Genomic DNA, 21,240 nt, shown 5'->3' with positions numbered 1-21,240 from the left:
ATGATAAATTGATTAATATTTGATCCGATAAGTTAATATTTTCTTATTAGATATGAGGGGTTGAAGAAAATGGAAGCTTAGTCTAAATTTGTTTTCAATTTATGGGTAAATTAAATTACGGGGGAAGGTCTTAAATTATAAGAGTGAAAAAGGAGAAGGGACAAATTGTGTTACACACGAGCGACGACCAGAGTCTGGCTCTGTGGATCGTGGAAAATATACACTTGTCACTTTCCCGGGATTTTCATTTCAATTTAATGGATGGACCTTTGTTCCTTCTCTCTTTCTCTCACGCACACATCCACAATCGACTGTGCATGTTTGTCTTGGGACATGGGCTTTGTTGCATATGCGTACATGGATGGACAAATCTTTATCATCTCTCTTGAAAGAAGCCCCGATTTCGTCATCATCAGAACCCCATTTGGACTCTTGCTTTAGGTTTTCATTTTCTTCAATCTTTGCTTTAAATGCTCTCTTCTTGAGCCGTGATCTTCTGCGCCAAAAAAGTACATTGTTTAAAATTTTTTTTTTATATATATGTTTTTTTTTTAAATTGTGTGTGAACCCCACAAGACGTCCTGTTTGAGGAAAGGGTGTTGTATGATCAGGGCCAAGGTGTCTCTACTTTTTGCTTCTTCTTAGGGTTGATTTAGGGTTTTCTTATCCCTTTTTCTCTGATGGGGTTTCGTGTCAAGCGTTTCTTGTTCTATAGCCTATTCTAATCTTGGGGAATTTTTGTAGGAAACCTTTTGTGGAGGATAACCCAGATGCCAATCATCATTTGGGAATTATAGTTCTCGTCAACAGCGCAACCCTTTTTGTTATTTGGGTTGTTTGTTTCTAGGGTTTGCTCATTGTGGCTTAATTCTGCTCTTGAAACATGGGTTCTAGGCAGAGCATCGTTGTTCAAGACCACAATGTTGACTGCGAGCAACGCCCATTTCACCACACAGCCCTCCAGGATTTGCATTTCTGTCACGGTTTGGCTCAACTCGTTTTGTATTTCGCTTAGGGCTTCTTGCAAACACGTGGGCTGCGTTTGGATTTCTTTGTTTAGTCGGTTGATTGTGTCCTGAAACATGGGCTGTGTCCATGGAAAGTGCTGTAGTCGTTACCCACCATCATCAAACGGTGATTCCCGGGACTACCGTGAAAGGGGCCGGTATGGTGGAAGGCACATAATCTCAGACAGGTTGTTGGAGTGTGTTGCTGTTCCTTCTCATAACTTCAATTTGGAGTACTCGGTCCTATCGCAGCGTGGCTACTACCCTGACTCGCCAGATAAAGAAAATCAAGACAGTTACATCATCAAAACAGAAATTCAAGGTAACCCCAACGTCCATTTCTTCGGGGTATTTGATGGCCATGGGCAATTCGGTGCTCAGTGTTCGAATTTTGTTAAGGACAGGTTAGTAGAAGTACTATCAAATGATCCCACATTGTTAGATGATCCTGTAAAAGTTTATAATTCAGCCTTTTTAGTGACAAATTCCGAACTACACAATAGTGAGATAGATGATTCAATGAGTGGTACAACGGCGATTACGGTCCTTCTTATTGGGAATACCCTTTTTGTTGCAAATGTGGGTGATTCAAGGGCTGTGATTGCAGTTAAGGAGGGGAATCGAATTATTGCAGAAGATCTGTCTTATGATCAGACACCATTTAGAAAAGATGAATATGATAGAGTGAAGCTTTGTGGGGCCAGGGTTCTGAGTGTGGATCAAGTGGAAGGCCTTAAGGACCCAGATATTCAAACATGGGGTGATGAAGAAACTGAAGGAAGCGATCCTCCAAGGTTGTGGGTACAGAATGGTATGTACCCTGGGACTGCATTTACAAGGAGTGTAGGAGATGGTACAGCTGAGAAAATTGGTGTGATTGCTGTTCCTGAGGTGTCAATGATTGAGCTTGCATCCAATCATCTGTTTTTTGTTGTTGCAAGTGATGGGGTTTTTGAGTTTCTCTCCAGCCAGACCGTTGTCGAGATGGTATGATAATGAACTCATTCTAGGACAGATAAATAACCCTCCTTAATCTAGTTTGTACTTAATTTACTTCATCCGTCTTTCACTGTTCATATTCCATTTACTGTTTTTTGTCATTAATTTCAATTTGATTCACCTGTTTAATTTTGAAAGTTGTTCAATATGGCGTGACCCTTGACCACTTGCTGCTTCTAGGTATCACCTTAAGATGTGAAGGAGTTGGAGAATTTAGCTCTAAAATTTCATTGGGAAATATTAACATCTAAGCATTATGTTATTAATACAAATGTGTAGATAGAAGTCTCTAGGTTAGTCAAATTGCCATCAGTGTGCTATGACTATACCCACAATGTAGTGAAGTACCAAAAGTTTCTTTCTTCCTTTCTCCTCTTTGGTCCTTTTCTTTTTAAAACAAGGGTCCTTGTATGTTGAGCATCACTAACATTCCACATTCCTACACATACTTTATATGATCTCGGGCCAAGAATAGAAAATATCATAATATGTAATTGTATATTATTTTTTCTTCTATAATCCAAACCTTGCAACAAATAAGCCCAGGTGTGCTGTCCTGTGTATTGTCTTGTTCTGTTTCCTCATTATCTCATTGCTGTAACTTTTCATCATGCACTTTTTTACCATCCTGTTAGAATATTCAAAAAGGAAGCCTTAGACGCTGCATGGAAAGGGACATTGTCCACAATATAAAGGAATGTAAGTAGGGTGATGTCATGAAATTCTAAAACCAGTGTGATGTATAGTATGGAGTATATTGATTTCAAATGGTTTGGGAAACTAAATAATCTCATTTTTGTGTTCTATGTAAGTCACATTGGTGTGGTGCATTCCAAAGGTGTGTGCTAACATCCCTACTATATTTCATCTGTCCAGATTTCCATTTGAAATAGATTGGACGGCAAATGTTTTTTTTCTTTCTTCTTGACAGGTAAATTTTTGGCCCCATTGGGACATGAACTTGAAACCTCCCACGAGCTCTCCCCAACACTTTACCACTTGAGCCAAGCCTCAAGGGCTGATTAGACATCAAATATTATTACTTGATTGCTGACTAGAATTTATTACCTTCAAGCATTTTTTTTTCTTCACAATTTCTGATGTTGGTAATTGCATAGAGATAATCACAGTTGTGCAATTTGGGGTAGGATATCTGCTTGCATTTGCTATATTAATTAATGTAAATTTATATTCTAATCATGCTGGTATTAGAAAAGGAAAAAATTAGCATTTTTCTGAATTGGGTCAATCTCTCCTTCAATTGTATGGCTGCCTTACAGAAATGATGGGCCATGAACATCTCCATTATTTCTAACCAGGCATATTTAATGCCTTAACTAGTAGAAATGTGAAGGTAATAATAACTGCGGAAGCAATGAAAATGTAAGAGAAAATTTTGTTATAATTTATAAGTCTATACTGCAGTTTATTCACATTTTATGCCCCTTATTTGGCAATCAAGTTGTTTTCTTCAACTGCTTGTGAGCCTCTGCGTAGCAATATCCATTTCCAACTTGTATTTTTGAGTCTGTTGTTCTGAATACTTGAGACAAATTGATTTTGATTTTTCATTTTTAGCAGTTCTAGTCCTATTTTTGGAATTTTTTTCCTCCTGAACATAGAGTCAGAGAACTAAATTTTAGCATTAAGAGTGCTATCTGTTTTAGTGAATATTGATCAGTTTACTTTGACAAACTGAAACAAATAATTTGGCTTCAAAAGCATTGTAATTTTGTTGTGGCATTCTTGCTTATCTTATTATTTCAACTGTACTTTTTTATTAACCGCAGTCCCACTGTTCCCCTAACAAGTTCTAATGGTAATTCTTATGTAGGTGGCAAGATATCCAGATCCTAGAGATGCATGTGCAGCCATTGCTGGAGAATCATACAAACTGTGGTTGGAGCATGAAAATCGAACTGATGATATAACAATCATCATTGTACACATTAGAGACCTATCTGATGTATGAATAATTCAAATCTTTCTTTGGATGTTCATTCGTTACTTTTCTTTTCACTATAAGCTAAAATCTTATCTTCTAATTCTGCATTAATGTTCACTGTTGGCAATGGTGGAACTAGTGGTAAGTAAGCCTCTACCTCCATTTTGGCAGGGTCTAAGTTCAGCGGTTTATGCTACGAACTGCATGCATTGGTTGGCTGCTACTGCTAATTATATTTCATGATTTTTGGCATGTTTAATCCAAGAGAAAGCTTAGATTCAAATGGTTATGATCATCCACTGGTTTAAACTCAACTGTAGTGGACATGGACCCCTTCCAAGAAAAATAAATATACTAAAAGTAATATTGAAAAAAAAAATCTTAAAATAAAATTGTTGTGTGTCCCTGCCACATTTTTCCTTTGCTCACTTGCAGAATTTGCTGCTACCATCTGGGTGCATTAGTATTCTATCCCACTCCACTTTTTTTGGTTTTATGGTGGCCTAATATTTTTTGTAATTGGTATAGTCAGGTGCCAATACCACGGCTATTTTGAGGACAGGAAGAGGAGGAACTCCTGATGTATCCATTACTACTGGGTCAGAAGTTTTTCATTCAACGGTAAGTGAATTCTCAGATATGCAGCTTTGTTAGTGTGCTCTTTCAGTGAATCAAAGCCAAGCAATTTGTTGCTCCCTCTCCAACACATTTTAGACTGTTGGAAATGGTGGGTTAATCAGGCTCTGTTTCGTTCCAATTATATACCTTTTTCTTGCAAACTGAGCATTTTTCTTCTCTTCATTGATTGCAGTGATTGAGTCAAAAAGAAGTTGAAGTTGACTCAAATTGCCCTGTTTCATTTGCCTTGAAATGGTACAATATCCACGTCTTGGAATTTGATTTGCTTTTAAGAACCAATCAAAGAATGTGTTCAGGGAGACTACGTGTAACTATTTGCATTCAATCCTTCATTTGATCTCACTGGACCTTCTTTTAAATTGATAGGGGGTGAAGGCAAAATAAAATAGGGAAAGAAAGAATAAGAAAGTAAGTTGGAGAATTGAGCATCTTTATTTTTTCTCAGAATACTGAACTACTTTTGACAGGGAACATGGAACAGGAAGGAGGTTGTTATTGTAGGCTACTGGGGTTGGAAGCATTCTGTTCCTGCCCATACCTATCTACTTATTTGGCTGATCTCCACACTACAAGTCCATGTTAAATTTCTGATGACACAGATCTTTTAACTATACAAGTTGGCTTTAAGGTTATTCTGCAGCCACTGGCTTGCACCTGCTAACATACAAAAGCTGGGACCCATGGATCGTGAGATCAGATATGAGCACAGATACGATGATGTTTCCTCTAGATCAGATTTAGGAAGAACAGATTTCATAATGTGTTTAGCTGCAATGCTTAACCATGTCTATCCACAAATAGTTATGATTTAAATCAGAGATGTACTCTTGGGACTGTTAATTTCATTCTCAATCTTATATATAGAAATATCAATTTCAATGGTTCAAATGGTGTAGCATTGGGTGTACCATGATTGAAATTAAAGGAACCACAGTTGTTCCAATGATTATGCTTTTCATTCAATAATGTTTGGAAGGTGTCATCTCTGGATGTTGAAGGTTAATTCAGTAGTGTTATGTGAGGTTGGAGTTGGTTCAATAATGGTGTTGAGGTATGAGGTTGTTCATCATAAGATGCGGCTTTTCATCCTCTTGTTCTTGTTTTTCCTTATGAAGTGACTAAACCATGGGGTTTCAGAGTGACCCACTTGCCTACCCAACTTGGTGAGCAACCTTGCTTTCCTCTCCTCAGAAATATGAAGCATTCCTTTCTGTGAAGAGCTCCATCCCTTCCCCGAAAGAACCTGCCATTTCACTTTCCTAATGGGTTTAGCTCGTGTCTAATCATTTCCTTTGTAAAGTGATGAGTGTGCGTATTCCGTTCTTAGAATTTACAGTTTGGAAGTTGGTTCAAAATAGAAAATTCACTTCATATCAAGCTCAGAATTTAATGAAAAGACATTTGGCGAATGGAAGGAGAAGGCACGCAACAGTTTCGGGGCCTTCGATCAAGAAAAAGAAAGATTCCAGCAAGGCAGCAACGAAAGCACTTTCTCCTTTTGCAGAACAAAGGCCCAAGCTCAAGCCATTGCCAGGGCTTTCGGCTATGGGTCCCTTCTACTGCAAGGCATTTTAACAGATTCCTTTCAGCTTTTCTTTCCAACAAACCCAAAGTTTCCCCTTGCAGATAAACATATAAATATTAAGAAATATCTCATTTGCTGAGAACCTAAGCCCTTGAAAAGTTAAGTGAAGTTGGATGATTCTAAGCAATTTTTTTTTTTTTTTAATTTCTCTAAATAAAGTTACTGAATATATCAATTATGGGAAAAGAGCATAAACTTTACACCCTGCTAAGATTTTGTTAGTCACTAAGGTGGCATCACTCCTTGTGACCCTTTAAAAGATTGACCATGTAATCGCCATGAGCGAGTGAATCTACACAATGCCTGCCCAGAGAAATGTCTTCAAAGCTCTTATTATTTTCATTGCATGAAGAAACATTACAATAGAATTACAGAACTCCAAAACGAAACAGAATTCTTCGAGAACATGTGTGCGCACCTATAGATACAAAAATTTTCAAGTAGAATAATTAGCATATCAGAAATAAACTGAAAGCTTCTTATCTATCATGTTCTGCAATCTGTTACACTGCTCTACCAACTTGCTTAATTTTCCAGCTCCCATCGTTGCCTCAGTAACCACTACCAATTCTCTACTGCCAGTAGCCCTTAATCCATCAGTTGAGTAAGTATAACCATTTGATTCTGCCAACTCAACACCCTGTACAAAATTCCCTTCATCCTCCTCCAAATCATTGGTGTTATATTCCTGAACATGAGAACTATCATAAACCAATCTTGGTAGAGGTTGAAAAGGCTCGGGCTCTGACCGACCCTTCCTGGATAAAAGGGGGCTACAGCCAACTTCAACCATTTCATCTAGAGTGGGATGAATTAAACAATACGGTGATGATCTGCTACCTTCAAGCCCTGGTTTATCAGAACTTCCCGATTTTGTTGGAGCAGCACTGTAGTGCTCCAAAACATAAGCTGCAGAAGCAGGTCCGCTAGATAAACTCATTAACCGCCAATTGAAAACCCGTCGGAAAATCATTACCCACTTCGGAACTATATAGTAGCTTGAATTATGGAGCTCAAGTTTGGTGCTGTTCTGAAGCATGACATGGACCTCCCTTTTTGCCAGTGCCAAGCCCATCATCTTACTCAACTGAGTGAGGTATCTGATCAAGCAATTTTCAAGAAGCAATCTCTGGTTCTCAATCTCCTGGCCCATGCTGGAACCTCTGTTCAACCAAGATATATCATCTGGGAAAGTAGGGAGTTTACAACCCCTTAATGCACATACAAGGGGTTCAATTCTTGCAGCAGAGCTCCATCTTATGCTTGGCAAGTACAGCTTAATGGCTCTATGCTCATGAACAGACTCCTCTAGCAAAGCAATCTCAGGACATGGCCAACTGGTACGATTTGCATCAGCTGCAACACAAATCTCTCCTTGAGATCGATCCAATGCATCATTGAAGGCAGAGATACACTGGTCTGGACCCACCTCGTATATGTTCATATTTTCAAGAACCTCCAAAGAACAATTAAGGTGGGTCAGAACCAGTTCACGTGTTTTGACACAGTGAAGAATGGGTTGTAGGGGTGATTCGCTAGCCAACCAATACAGCCCCTTTCTTAATTGCTCGTCACTGAAAAACCCATCAGTGTGTTCAGTTTGCTGATCTTGAACAAGGAAAACAACTGAAAAGCGACTTACACGTGACCTATCAATGCTGTTGAGCCCCAATTCATCAATTATGGCAGAGGAAGGATCTGAAGCATCCTTTTTGTATGTGCCACTTAAGATCAGCAGTGGCAAGCATGAACCAGAAGGTAAAGACATCAGAAGGTTATGGAGTCGGGCCTTTTGAAGCTCCAATGGGATGCTTTCAGATACAAGGAAAAGAACTGCACTTGCACCAAGTGCTGTCTGGTTTAGATTATCAAATTTTGCTTCCACAACAATGGACAAACAGCAGGTCATATCAGCATCAGATTGGCTAGGAATCCATTTCTCCCACATAGACAGCCCGGGTAATGAAATTACTAGACCAGCATCGTCATCTTTTCTGGTAGGCAGAAGCTTAGAAAGCAACCACGTACCTGCTACAAAATGGGCAACTTGGCTCCTATGGCCCATGTTTTCTCCTCCTGGGTTGTTCATCTGGGAACATACAATAATTTTCCAGCACAAACATTTAGAATCGGGATTTCTTCCACTCAATTTATCTGCTACCACTTCTGAAACATTCAGCCTGGACCAGGATTGTTCATGTTTTTGGTATCTCTCCCTCATAATTTGGTCAATATTGAACTCGCTGAAAGTGCTTGGTTGCTTCACAGGAGGAAAATGAAAATGAAGTGAGAAATACAAAATAAGTTGAAAGGTCAGGAAAAAATCAATAGAAGGAATATTGTTTGCGCAGTGAGTGAAGTTGGTCATTCAACTACAATATACTGTACATAAAAAAAAAAAGGTCCCAAAATGCATAATAAGGAACTTATCTAGTAAGCAAACAATCATTAAAGTCAATCGTGACCTTGCATAATTACAGTCAAATAATGATGTGTAGAAACACAGAACAAAACAACCTTTATGATTTCACTTTTCTAAAATGGCTGGCCCAGCTTTTGTTTGCGGACTGTCACCCCATCAATTTCATAGTAAAAGGCAACAAGATGCTTATTATTGGGTTTTGAAATGCCAAACAAACAAAAGTTTGGAAACCAATAAGGAAGAGTTGGATTACCCATACAAGATTTGCTCACATGTATATAAATTGCATTGATGCTTAGCCAATGGACATGGGCTCAAATTTTCATGAATAAGAAACTGGAAGCCAAGAGAGGAGAGGTAAATTACATAGAAAAGAGACGCACACACACACAAAGAGAGAGAGAGGGAGAGAGAAAAGAATTTCAGTTCAATTTTTTTATTTATTTTATTCAGACAAAGAGATAGGAGGAAGGCCCAAGAGAGGATAGGATGGACAAGATTAAACAAGAAACAAAAAAACAAAAACAAAAAAAAAAAGGAAGAAAAATAGTGAACAAACTTACATCTTCATTATGTTGAATTGGTGGGCCCAGTGATAGCAAATCTAGTGCAGCACTTGCTGCTAATTGCCTCTGTTCACGCAACTCCCTTCGCTTTGAAGAACGTCGCCTCCATATTCTGACCAAAGAGACATGCAAAAAAATAATTATTGTAAGGGAAACCCACATTCATTTACAAACAAATCAGATGCACAAACCACAAACCTTAAGATCAATTTGAGTTTAGCTTCCGCGACTTCTTCAACCTGACTACTTGCCACAACATCATTTTCAACTTCTTGGTGAATGTCAGTAAGTTCTTCATCTTCTATATCTTTAATTACTACAGTTTGTGGTACTGAATTTTCCACAGGATAATTAAATTCAGTAACAGGGAATCTCTCTTGCATAACTGGTGTTGACACAACCTGTGGCATTGCTTCCATGTGAGACTGTCTTCTTTTCTCCAGAGAGTTTCTGAAGAGTGCATCAAAATTTGGTTGCCCCACTTTTCCAACTTTAGTTGGCTGAGATTCAGGGGACTTCTGAGCTAAGGCAAAATCACATGCCATTGAACTAACACTTGCCACCCAATGGCCATCTGCACTCTGCTGGGAAACTGTTGATGGCCCAAGCATCAGCTGGATCGGCGTGCCATCTTTTGGGGATGAAACAGCTTCAAAATCAGCCATTTCTTCATCCGTTGCAGGGTTATAATCATTTGTGCCGACAGATGCAATGGCTATTGGCTCATGATTGTAGTCCTTACTCAACTGAAGCTCTGTTGCTTTTGCAGAAGGCAAGGACATTGATTGACAAGAAGATGCAACATCCTCAACTATAGTATTTGACTTTTTTGAATGGACAAGTTCTGAACATTTGGTGGGATAGTCCTTATCAGCATTAAGAAATGGGCCTTCCTTCACCATATAAGGCTCTTCAAATTCCTTTATCAAGAACCCATGATACTCTATAAGGCTTTCTATGTCTTCTTCCTGGTTTCAATAATCAAAGCACAAAACATGTGAGAATTGAGATAAGTTGGTTGGGGACAACTTCAGTGTGTAAAATGGATATAGGATAATAAACACCAAGCCAAAAAAAAAGGTACCTCCATCCCAAGCCACCTGGCAACATGGGCAACAGGGAGACCTTGGTTATTCTGTAGGCCACAGTGTAGAGAAGCAAGTGCCTGTGTTCGTAACTGAAACAAACAGCATAACATATGAGACAACACCAAACCATGTGTGTCCACATGAGCATGTTCAATGTATAACATATGTGTCCGTAACTGAAACAAACATCATAGCATACAAGATCCCCAAAAAAAATGGAAAAATATAAGGATTCCACATAACCAGCACAAAATGTAAATCTCATGATTAAGATTCAGATGACATGTTATGACAATCTAGAATTTGACCAATCCCCATCCTGGAATTTCAATTGTTGTGATTTAATAGATAAGGAAATTATTGATATCCCCAATCTTGTGCTTTATTTGAACAGTCTTTAAAAGTCCCCTATTTTTTCAAGTAAGAGGTTTAAATCCTTGATTCCTCCATGCTTGTTCTCCTCAAAGTCCCTTTTCTTACCGATCTAAAAGTGATTTTCCAGTGCCTTCCCTCAAGCTAACTTTATTTGGAAATTGAAAGTTCAGCCTGTAGTCAAGATTCTTGTTTGGTTTGCTTAGGCCAGGGTGAGATGGTGGATCACCCTTTTCTTCTGTTTTGTTGCTCTAGGGTTATGACACAAGTCATTCTGCTTGGTGAGGTATTTGGGTTTCACCTAAAGGTGTTGCAGAGATAATTATTATAGCTTTTAAAGGTCTTACGAAGTATCATGAGTAAAGTGCTTTGGGAGGCTTCATTTGCCATCTTCTCTATCCATTTAATTTCAAATTGACTATTTTTTTTTATTTACCATGTTTTTTATACCAGGATTAATCCAATTTCTTATTTCTAGGTGAAATGCACGTGATATGATTGGAGAGGAATGCCAAGATTTTTTTAGGAAGATTGCAGTTTCATAGAGTTGTGAACACAATCCACCACCTCACTTCTAAAGATAAGTTACAAAAGCTTTTCTGGATGCTCCCAAGATTGATAATGTTGGATTGAAGGGAGGTAATACAGTCAACAAGCAACAGGTATGGTCAGGGTGTGTAGAACCCCTTCATCAAGTTGTCTTAAACAGTTAAGCTTAACTTTGATGAATGTTTCCCACAGAACCTTGGGTAGTTGGGAATTCAAGTGTTCTCAGAGATTATTGTGGCAATACAAGAATCTTTGAAAGGTGCCTCCCAAAAATGTTTCTGAATTTGATCTCTCTTTGGGACACAATCTCCCCTTGGGGATTTCACCTCTCCCTCTCTCTCTCTTTGAAAGGTGCCTCCCAAAAAATGTTTCTGAATTTGATCTCCTTTGGGACACAATCTCCCCTTGGGCATTGGACCTCTCCCTCTCTCTCTCTCTCTCTCTCTCTCTCTCTCTTTGAAAGGTGCCTCCCAAAAAATGTTTCTGAATTTGATCTCTCTTTGGGACACAATCTCCCCTTGGGGATTTGACCCCCCCCCCCCCTCTCTCTCTCTCTCTCTCTCTCTCTCTCATGGGTTTTTTGGCCAGTTGGGGGCACCAGAGATGAAATATGTGAATTCATAAGATTATAGATTTTCAAGTTGGGTTATTTCTTGAACACAATTCATTATTGGTCAACCAGGTTCCGATCTAATTAGTTAAGCATATAACTTTCTAAGGGATTTCATTACTGTATCACACTAGAATGAGATCATTATGCATAAACCTAAATATATAACTAATTTACCTGCTGCATATATGATAGCTAATAAAATGATCAGGAAAGGCAATTAAAATTGTAGTGACATGTTGTTCTCTGTCTGTCCTTGCAATATGCTGGAAACTACACACACACACTACCCACACAGCCCCACTATCCACTAGTGAATGTAACAGCAATTGAGTTCATGGTTTAAAGTAAAGAGAGCTTAAGGTTTGTAGAGCTGAAGTACCAAATTTCAGTGGTGATGTTCTCTATTATAAGCACTAAAACCACAAGCAGCGGTGACTATACCTTAGCAAAGTGAGCATGCATTAGGCATGCTTGAAGATAACTTGCTTTCTTCCCAAGCCGAAAGAAAGCAATGAAATTACTTGTTCTGCAAGCTCTGCATGAAGACAATCACTCTAATATGAGATTCTGTTCAATGCTTCAACCTGACAAGTGGATTTAAGGGGAGGCAAACCTTGCTACATCTCGGGCAAATACCACCTCTGGGGTTTGTCTCATCTCTGGAGTCATCTTTGCAAGATCCAGTGAGAGCTCAGCAGGTTCAACCTAATAAAAACTGCTTATCTTAATAAACAACAGCAGAAACAAAACCTATACAATTAAGCCGTCAATAACCGCTAACTTACTTTGTACCCAGGGTGCTTGTCCAGCTTAAGAAGTGCATAATAGCCACGGAACTCTTTTTCTGTTGGCACAATTATTCCCTTCTTTCTATGATCATCATACATTTGGAATAATTCAACTGAAGTTTTGTTCATCTGCTCAATATTGAGGTGTGCATCAAATCCCTCAGAAAATCCCTCTCCTTTTGTGTATTCACATAATTCATGCATGGCTATTATATGAAGTCTTATCTGGCACCCACAGAAATCAGAAAACTCTCTTAGTCTTGAGAAGAATCATATGACACTTTGGAACACATCACTCAGACTAATGCATATCCTCCAGCAGTAGAACAAAACTATAGCTCAGGTAGATATTGATAGAGTAGATAAAGGAAAATAGTTCAGGGAGACAAGAAGATTGACAAAGTAAATAAAGGAAAAAAAGGAACAAATGAATAAAAAACTGACATAGAGCTAACTTAAGCTTGTGCCACATAATCAATAAAAAAGGAAAATCTATCAGTCAATCCTCCTAAAACAAATATTATATATTGCTGGATGTGTGTGGTCCTACTAAAGATTAAAATCATCATTTAGCATAATTTGCATAAGGAAAATAAGGTCATTGCCTCCAAAAGCAACACCATGCAACTGCAATGAAGACGCTAAATCTGGAACGTCTTACTGGGGAAATCTTCAAGGTCAGAAGTCAATTAAATTAAATGATCAAATTATATAATGGTAGCACTTCTTATCTGGATGCTCAAAAAAAAAAGTGTCACAACACAAAACATATTCAATAAATACTTTTTCATCAAGTAGATGTTTTTTTGTCATAGAGCTCATCTATATGGGCCCCATTAGGACGGTTGCACATAAGCTACATGCATACAGTAATCAGGAAGAAGCATTTCTTTCTCTCCTCCCATCCTGACCTAAGTTTCTTCCTCAACAAAGACATGTTATCAAGATGTTAACCCATGTTTAGGAACTGGGCAAATAGCATATACATGATATGCAAATGGAAATTGAAGAAATAAATTAAAACATGACAAACCATTTGTTCCAGCATACTAATAGCCTGTAGGTCAAAAATGTGCTGCATCCTCAGGTCCATCCGGATTGCTCTCATCCTATCCCACAAGAAATTATACATGCCAAGGAACCTGTCATCATAAGGCTCATATAGCAAATTCAGAAGATAATCAATTGTCTGCTGCAGGACCGGCATGGGACGTATCAAGACCGCTTCTCTCTCTGCTGTCCTATTATACTGAATTAGAATCACATAAAAACATCCATCACATTTCCTCTTATGAATTATGACAAAGTAATTCATACAAAGAAAACACATGTTTGCTTAAGAGGGAAAAAAACAACCAAGGAGTATGCTCTTAACAGCAAGATATTTGCTCACATTTCCTCTTATGAATTATGACAAAGAAATTTAAAAAACAAAAAACACATGTTTACTTGAGAGGGAAAAAATGACCAAGGACTACCTTCTTAATAGCAAGATATTTGTTGGTTTGGTTTCTATCCCCATCCAAACGCTCATACTGATCAAGATCCCCTTTCCTCTCTCGTTCTGCCCTTTCTGACTCTGAAACATGAAGTAAGAAAATAAACATCTGACAAATTTCAGATACCCTTAAAGCTCTTGCACAGAACACACAAAAGATCAGCTAATTTTCTTCAAAAACTAAAAAATGAACAGAGATTCAACTCAAGTTACAATTCTCTTTGTATTTAAAAACAATGAGCTTCTTCTTCACTAAAAGTAAAAAGGGAAATCAAAACTCCATGAAGCTAGTAATTTGATTCACATAGATGGGACGGTACCAAGCAACTGAAAATTGTAATTTGCAAGTTTGCTCCTAGATCAAGAAGCTAAGAGAAATACCAGGACACATATCTGGACATAACCCAATAATAATACTGGGTGGTTCCAAGCCTTCATGATCAGCTAAAGCATTGCCATCAGGGAAACTCCTTGCTACATCCACAGAATGTTCCCCAGCTATTTTTTGCTTCTCCACCATCGACAGATCACGTCTATTTGCAGAAATCTTTTGATTAGCAATATCAAAGCTGCTTTGCACAGGTTGCTCTAGTTCGACCTTGAAGCGGGCCAATCGCTTTGCCTTTGCTTGCATTTCCCTACAAATCACATGTAAATATAAGAAACATAATGCACTGGAATTTATGAGGACTAGTTAAAATATAAGAAACATAATGCACTGGAATTTATGATGAGAAATATGAGGACTAGTTAAAATGGAATTAATCCATCAACATTTTACCGTTCAGTATCATCTTGAGTGGAAAAAGAGTTTCCCTGGAAGACATGATCATTGGAATGCAAAGGGGGTGACCTTGTCCGTGAGATGCTAGTGGGCTTGGTTGCAGCAGCTTCAGCATCAATACTGAGCATAGATGGTGGGGACTTCTTAAGTATTTGAGAAGCAGGAGGAGCATGAACACTTGACCCGCTGAACCTTGGAGGAGATATAGAAGGCCTGGATAAGCAAGAACATGATGGTGAAGTGAAAAGGAGAAGGGAAAAAACTGATGAAAGATATGTTTATAAGTTCCCATTAAATCCTACATAGAGACTAAATTATCTTTTCCTATCAAAATTTTTTTTCCTATCGGCAAGAAAATAGTAAAAGACTTTTACCTTTTCTTTTGAGCTCTCTTATACAATACTCTCCCTATAACTCCTCTTATTCTCTTGCTCTGTAGCCTTGCCAAGAATTCTTACTACCTAGATTCAGATAGATCTACATAAATTAGAGTTGTCCTCAGTGCAAACTTTTTTCCTATTATCCTTCATTCCTTTTTCTCTTTGATTTTGAATGTGGGATTAATGGTGGCCCCACTTCCATCATCTTTAAAGGCATAGGAGGTGGGATGTGCGTTCTTCACTTGGCATGAAAGATATGTAATTTTCTTGTGGCTTCCTGGTGATCATATTGTGAACCTTAATTCGGGCTTTATATGTCTTTTTTCACCACAGTTGCAAAGTTTATCACTGTCATTCCATAATTCTTGAGAATTAATGATACTACATAACCTTAAAAAATTTAAGATTCAAAAATCTCAAGTTTTAATATTTAAATTAACAGGTGGATGGGGGTGGTGGTTTGCTTTTGATGTTTTGACTCTTAAAGACTAATGGTGCCTTCATCAGCACATTCAAAGGATCAAAGATTAAAATTTGGTACTAATTTCCTATTCTAATTTGTCAGTTCAGTCATCTTGAGTCAAAACTTTAAATTTAGAAAGTCAGATTTGTAAATCTAAAAGATCCCATGGGTTTGTAGATAGACAACCCTTGAAACAGGCTCTTTAGCACTTTATTTGTTGGATGGAAAATGGAAATGTTGTCATTAAAACATTAGAAAATCAACCTAAACCCAGTTCCTCCTAAGATAGGCCACAATGTGAAGAAAGAACTTCAAAGAAAATGGGAGAGTTTTACAACCTCACTCCCAAAAAAACCAAAAGAAAATGATAAATAAAATAAATAAAAACAAAAATAACAACAATAATAATAGTAAAAAGTAAATAAGAAAAAAAAAAAGGCAAAATAATTTGCTTTGTTTTGGATTAACCAAGAAATTATAGAAATAGAACTTTCTTTTTTTTTTCAATTTCTGTGGTGGATTTAAGCTCCAGTTCTGAAGCTACAGACAAACATTTCAAATCCTAAGGTGGAGGGTTTATTTCATAAATCCTTCATTTTGAGGTACTATTAGTATATTTGCTAAGCAAAATCATTGCCTTTGCTATATTGCAATCCCCACCACATCACTACCGCCCCATTGCAGGCACTATAATTAGGGCTGTAATAAGCTTCAGTTTGGTCAATTCTTGGGGGGAAAACTGGTCAAATCCACATGGTCAGCGTATGATTCAATCAAACCACACCAAGCTTCTAATAATGGGAAAACTTAACCAAACCAAACTCATTGCAGTTTGGTTTGGTTTAGATAGATTGGTTGAATGCAAACTAATTTAGCCCAAAAGACCAATCAGATTTAAAGGTTGTTTTTTTTTTTTTTTTAAATAGGTAAAAGAGCAAAAGATAGTTTAAAACCCATTTGGGATTGAAGATTCAAAATTTCAAGTCCAAAAATATAAGGGATGCAATCAATACAAATAAATACATTTAACATCAAACAATTCACAAGGAATACAAGTCTTCAAATATTAATTTGCTTAAGTTCTACTGCCTAGGAGATAAGGAAATTGAAAACTGAATCAATTAAGTCGATTTTTACAATTTCCAAACTGAACTGAGCTTTGCTATTGTTGAAATTCAAACCGATTTGATCAATTCTGTTGGATTGGGTTTCCATCAGATTTTTGGTTTCCACTTACATCGCTAAGTATAATCATCATAACCATCGTCTCCATCAATTCATTGGAATGCAACATACTCCGCCAAAGAGCAGAATAGCCAATTTGACATATTTTCAATTACGTGGAATCTAAATCATCTATCCAGACAGTTTTTTTTCCTAAAACACAGCCTAAGGATTCAAGTACTAGTATTTCCATAATTACCTTTTAGAGTTATTTTGAGCAAGATGAATATTTCCCTGGAAAACTTCATTTGCAGGAAGTATTGGTGGGGACCTGGTTCTTTTGGGGGCTTGAGCATCAGTAATCTTAGTTGGAGAACTTCTTCTAGAATCATAAGAACCAACATAAGGTGAGACAGAGCCAACGGATTGATGAGTTGGCAGGTTAGCATAACTGCTTGGCACCTCAGGACGGTGACCCCATCCAGAGGAAGATAAAGAAGACCTGCAATACAAAGTGATAGCACAATCACAGAAAGACCTGAGGGAAAATAAAATACATATATCTCAATCTAAGACATCTAGTCAAAGTGTCAACTGAAAGCCACAAACAGACATATTATATTTTTGAAAATGATCTTTTAGCCATACAAAGGATGATCTCCTCATGAAAATTTTACATGAATAACAAAACCAACAAGAACATAAAAGATGCCTTTGACTGGAATTACAAGAATCCCCAACTAGCATGGATATTGTGAAAGTAAACTTGCATCCAAGGCTCAAAGCCAAAGCAAGGGTTCTCATAATCATGAGTGGACATATGGTACTGTCACACTAGTTTAATGTTACAAGGTTGGATACAAGATGGAAGGAAATCAGCAAGTCCAGAAATTATCAGATTGGAAAATAATGCCTTAATTTTGTATGGTCCAGAACAGTGCAACCATCCTAATGGTCATCACTGAACATATATTTAATATGAGCCTTATTGTGGGTTCCAGCATTATAGTTTAAATCAAATGAATTAAGGGGAAAAAAAGGGTGCTTCATGCACTTATATGCATGTGCATGTATCGGCAAACAAAGCAATTGAACCCAAAAGCTTACTTATGGGTTCCAACATTTTGCTTTGAATCTAATGAACAAGAAAGAGGGCAAACTATTGCATACACATTCAAATGCATGTGCCTGTAAACAGAGCAATTGAACCTAAAACTTACTGTTGAGCTTCTGCAAAAGGAGAGCGAAAACCCTCAAGAGAATGATTCTTTTCATGAGCCAAGGGAGGTGATCGCATTCTCTGTAGAACTAAGCGATTGTGATTTTCACTAAGAGAATCTGCATGGCTACCCAATCAAGCACACAAAAAGAGTCAGGAATCCTTTAAAAATATAAAAAATAAAAATAGAAACTGGTAAAGGAAAATTTAAAAAGCCAGGACCTTTTGATATTCAGAACTGTTTTCGGTCAAACAAAATACGTTTGCTACGAGATGGGAGCTACACTACACCAACAATAAAACTGGATCTCTTGAATTACGTGGTAGAGGGACTAGAATTAGAATGAAATGGAAAAGAGATATCGACATATTCCTCAAAATCACCATATTAAATTTTCGAGAAAAAAAAAATAGTTTGCTATTGATAGCATGAATAAAAAATATCTGGGACTTTTCGGTTTGCTGGATCCAGATTCCAGAAAAGATGGATATATCCTGCAGTTGTGTCATATTGTTCTGGACACAACAACCAATAAGCCCATAAGTACAACTTTAGGAGCCAATCAATATGGCAACTAATACAGATGTGGAACAATGATCAAAACCACTGGGGAAACTAGTGTGACATAAGCAAATTTTGAAAGTGAAAACGAGTGCAACATCCATCTAGTAAAAGGGGATAAAAAGTACACATTCCAATGTATTATGCACATCAAGAACAATGCTATTAGTAGGCAATGCAGAATAAGATATAAAAAGCTTACCTTCCAACAACAAATTTTTTGGAGTTTCGTGAAACTTCATCACCCATAGATGGTACAGGAGGAGATCTGGCCCTTTTGGAGTCTTGGGATCTGGAAACCCTAGCTGAAATGCTAGTTTCAGAATTATGTGAAGGAAAAAGTGATGGAGCTGCTGAAGGCCTCTGGTAAACTTGGGCATCATAATCACTCCATCTAGGTGGGAAAAAAGATAGACTAATCAATAAGAAATTATATGACACCTTAGACATTGACATTCCATAATCACAATAATGGCATATGGCCAGAGTTTTGTTCCTAGTAGGGAACAAAGATTCTTTTAATGCAATCAGGAGATGACAAACTGTTTTCTTTGTTTAAGAGGATATGTTACAATTGAGGGTTTGCCTCAATGGATCAAAAAAAATTCATCAAGCAGCTCTTAACCTAAGTCAAGCATCTATACAATTGATTCCAAAGTCATGGGAAGCCAGTTGGTGACAAGAGAGGGGTCTCCCATGAAGCTGAGACAGCTCATGCAATTTCAATTCATTCTAACAGGGAATAACCCTCCACAAGTTCCCTATACTAGTAAAGGGTCTTGATTGAGTGGGCAATTCCAGAAAATATCACACATGCAACATAAATACAAAATATCACAAATTCTGGAACTCCATCCAAGAAATCTCCAAAGCATAATAGAGACTCAACGTAAGCAGAATCCTATCTTTTCTATTTCTCTTAAAATAAAGACTGGATAAGGTTAATCAACTACAGTTAAAGTCTCATGCAATAGCAGTTAACTAAAAAAACCCATAACTGGTCCTAAAAGGACAAATGAAAAGGGCCAGTCTCTTTGCTATGTAGAACAAGTTCTGCAGCAAATACCATCAATTTTCGGAGGTTCTTTTCCATTATTTCCTTGCGTTGATTAGCACAAATAGTCTCAAATTTATTAGGGCAGATAACGTAGAAAACCTTTTTTAAAATAAAACACATTTTTTAGTGTTTCTAGGGCAATATCACAAGTCACAACACTGCAAACAAAAACACAGATCCCCCGTAGAAATAAAGAAGGAAAGACTCTCCGTTTGGTTGCCTAGAAAGCAAAGAAAATATGAGAAACAAAATTTTTGACGTCTATTCTTTTAGGTTGTTCTTGTTTCCCTCATCCCAACTAAGTCGCCTAGCTGCATTAATCTTTAGCTGATATATTTCTCCTTCTAGTTAATACCCCAAAAAACGAAAAGTTAAAAATTCAAAAATTTTAAAACTCCAATTTTCCCGTACTTTCTAACCAACCAACGAAGTACACCCATCGAAAAAGAAAATTCCCAAAAGAAGAGTGCAGGAAGAGAGTACCTTGGCGATCTCTGAGAAGCAGTAACTTGAGAAGATGGGGGAGGTGGCGAAGGTGGATGAGTCATATGGAGAAAAGGGTTGTCCAAATCGGTGTATTGTGGTCCCGACTTCTTTCCAAACCCCATCACTGTTGCCTCTGAAACGTCTATTGCTTCTTCTGCATCGAATTTTTCTCAGAATTTCTGAACCAGGAAGCGGAACAAACCCTAGAATTCGATTTTCTTTTTTCTCAGGATTTCCGAGCCAGAAAACTGAATAAAGAATCAAGACTATAATAAGCTTGGGTTAAGCTTGTTTCCTTGAATCAATATTCAAAAAGTATCTAAATCTAGGGTTTAGTTCAGGGATCTCTACGGACAGTGCCGTTTGGATTCTGTGGCTTTATTTCTAAAATCTAATATCCAAAACTTTGAAAATACTTTCCCTTTTGTATTTTTATCTTTTTTATCAACGTCACTTTTATTTCTAAAATAAAAACTGAAAATAATAATAATAATAATAATAATAGACAAATAAAAAAGTTGCAAGGACAAGTATTGTTTTTGCCCTCTTTGGGCTTTTTTTTTTAAGAATATTATAATTTTAAAATATTATACTTTCAAAAATATTTTCAAATCTACGACTGAGTGTCACATAAATTTTAGTATGTTACCTGTTTTAGTGTTAAAGTGGTAACTTGAATACATAATTTTGATATATTTTATTAAAATTTTATTATAAACTCACATTTTTCACATATATTCTCAGCCAATGACAATACTTGTTTTATATGAAAATTTGATTTTTAAAAAATCTAGAATTAACTACTTATTTTAGTTTAATTTTAAAAACAAAAACAAAAATAAGAAAAAAAAATCTCACTCCTTATCTTTAAAAACGATAAATCTATAAACCAAAAATAGATTCAAGGTCAATTTACTTATCAGGAATGTATATTGATAAGTCGTAGCACCCTATAAGTATTTAAAAAAGTATTTTATTAAACAAGTGGAGAAAATTATGACAATTGGTCAATAAATCAATAAATCATGATACCACAAAAGAATAATATAAATGT

The 21,240-nt window shown here is 37.1% G+C and overlaps 2 protein-coding genes across 7 annotated transcripts; one reads left to right on the top strand and one right to left on the bottom strand.

Moving 5' to 3' along the window:
- Positions 1-230: 230 nt before the first annotated feature.
- On the top strand, positions 231-5,478 carry LOC117914949 (probable protein phosphatase 2C 35). Of its 6 annotated transcripts, none has more exons than XR_004651343.1 (6): positions 231-441; positions 745-1,994; positions 3,841-3,972; positions 4,480-4,572; positions 4,763-4,824; positions 5,058-5,478. XR_004651343.1 is itself a non-coding variant. In XM_034830476.1 (4 exons), the coding sequence occupies exons 1-4, from the start codon at positions 1,083-1,085 to the stop codon at positions 4,763-4,765; spliced, it is 1,140 nt and encodes a 379-aa protein (XP_034686367.1). In that variant the 5' UTR covers positions 540-1,082; the 3' UTR covers positions 4,766-5,478. The 6 variants fall into 6 exon arrangements, 1 of the variants encoding a protein (XP_034686367.1); XR_004651344.1 differs by having other exon boundaries at positions 440-509; XR_004651346.1 differs by lacking the exon at positions 231-441 and having other exon boundaries at positions 539-1,994; positions 4,484-4,572.
- Positions 5,479-6,479: 1,001 nt separating this feature from the next.
- Positions 6,480-20,564, bottom strand: LOC117914948 (SAC3 family protein B). Its single transcript, XM_034830473.1, has 15 exons — positions 20,184-20,564; positions 18,846-19,037; positions 18,083-18,208; positions 17,122-17,364; positions 14,853-15,068; positions 14,453-14,709; positions 14,052-14,152; positions 13,607-13,822; positions 12,571-12,798; positions 12,399-12,490; positions 12,227-12,320; positions 10,248-10,340; positions 9,362-10,131; positions 9,161-9,275; positions 6,480-8,435 (listed from the first exon to the last, which is right to left on the bottom strand). The coding sequence occupies exons 1-15, from the start codon at positions 20,306-20,308 to the stop codon at positions 6,633-6,635; spliced, it is 4,671 nt and encodes a 1,556-aa protein (XP_034686364.1). The 5' UTR covers positions 20,309-20,564; the 3' UTR covers positions 6,480-6,632.
- Between the last annotated feature and the right edge of the window lie 676 nt (positions 20,565-21,240).

This window comes from Vitis riparia, chromosome 5, assembly GCF_004353265.1.
Source record: "Vitis riparia cultivar Riparia Gloire de Montpellier isolate 1030 chromosome 5, EGFV_Vit.rip_1.0, whole genome shotgun sequence".
NCBI lineage: Eukaryota > Viridiplantae > Streptophyta > Magnoliopsida > Vitales > Vitaceae > Vitis > Vitis riparia.
Note: the sequence above shows the minus strand (reverse complement) of the source record. Positions and strands in the feature narration are given on the sequence as shown.

What these genes read in the sequence shown, in the direction of transcription:
- LOC117914949 (XM_034830476.1), top strand. Translation starts at nt 1,083, where the DNA reads ATGGGCTGTGTCCATGGAAAGTGCTGTAGTCGTTACCCACCATCATCA. An exon ending in GCCAGACCGTTGTCGAGATG is followed by an intron (nt 1,995 to 3,840) that starts GTATGATAATGA and finishes ATTCTTATGTAG; the next exon opens with GTGGCAAGATATCCAGATCC. An exon ending in ACATTAGAGACCTATCTGAT is followed by an intron (nt 3,973 to 4,479) that starts GTATGAATAATT and finishes TAATTGGTATAG; the next exon opens with TCAGGTGCCAATACCACGGC.
- LOC117914948 (XM_034830473.1), bottom strand. Translation starts at nt 20,308, where the DNA reads ATGGGGTTTGGAAAGAAGTCGGGACCACAATACACCGATTTGGACAAC. An exon ending in AATATCTTGCTATTAAGAAG is followed by an intron (nt 13,823 to 14,051) that starts GTAGTCCTTGGT and finishes ATTCTAATTCAG; the next exon opens with TATAATAGGACAGCAGAGAG. An exon ending in TTAGTATGCTGGAACAAATG is followed by an intron (nt 12,799 to 13,606) that starts GTTTGTCATGTT and finishes TGTGGGTGCCAG; the next exon opens with ATAAGACTTCATATAATAGC.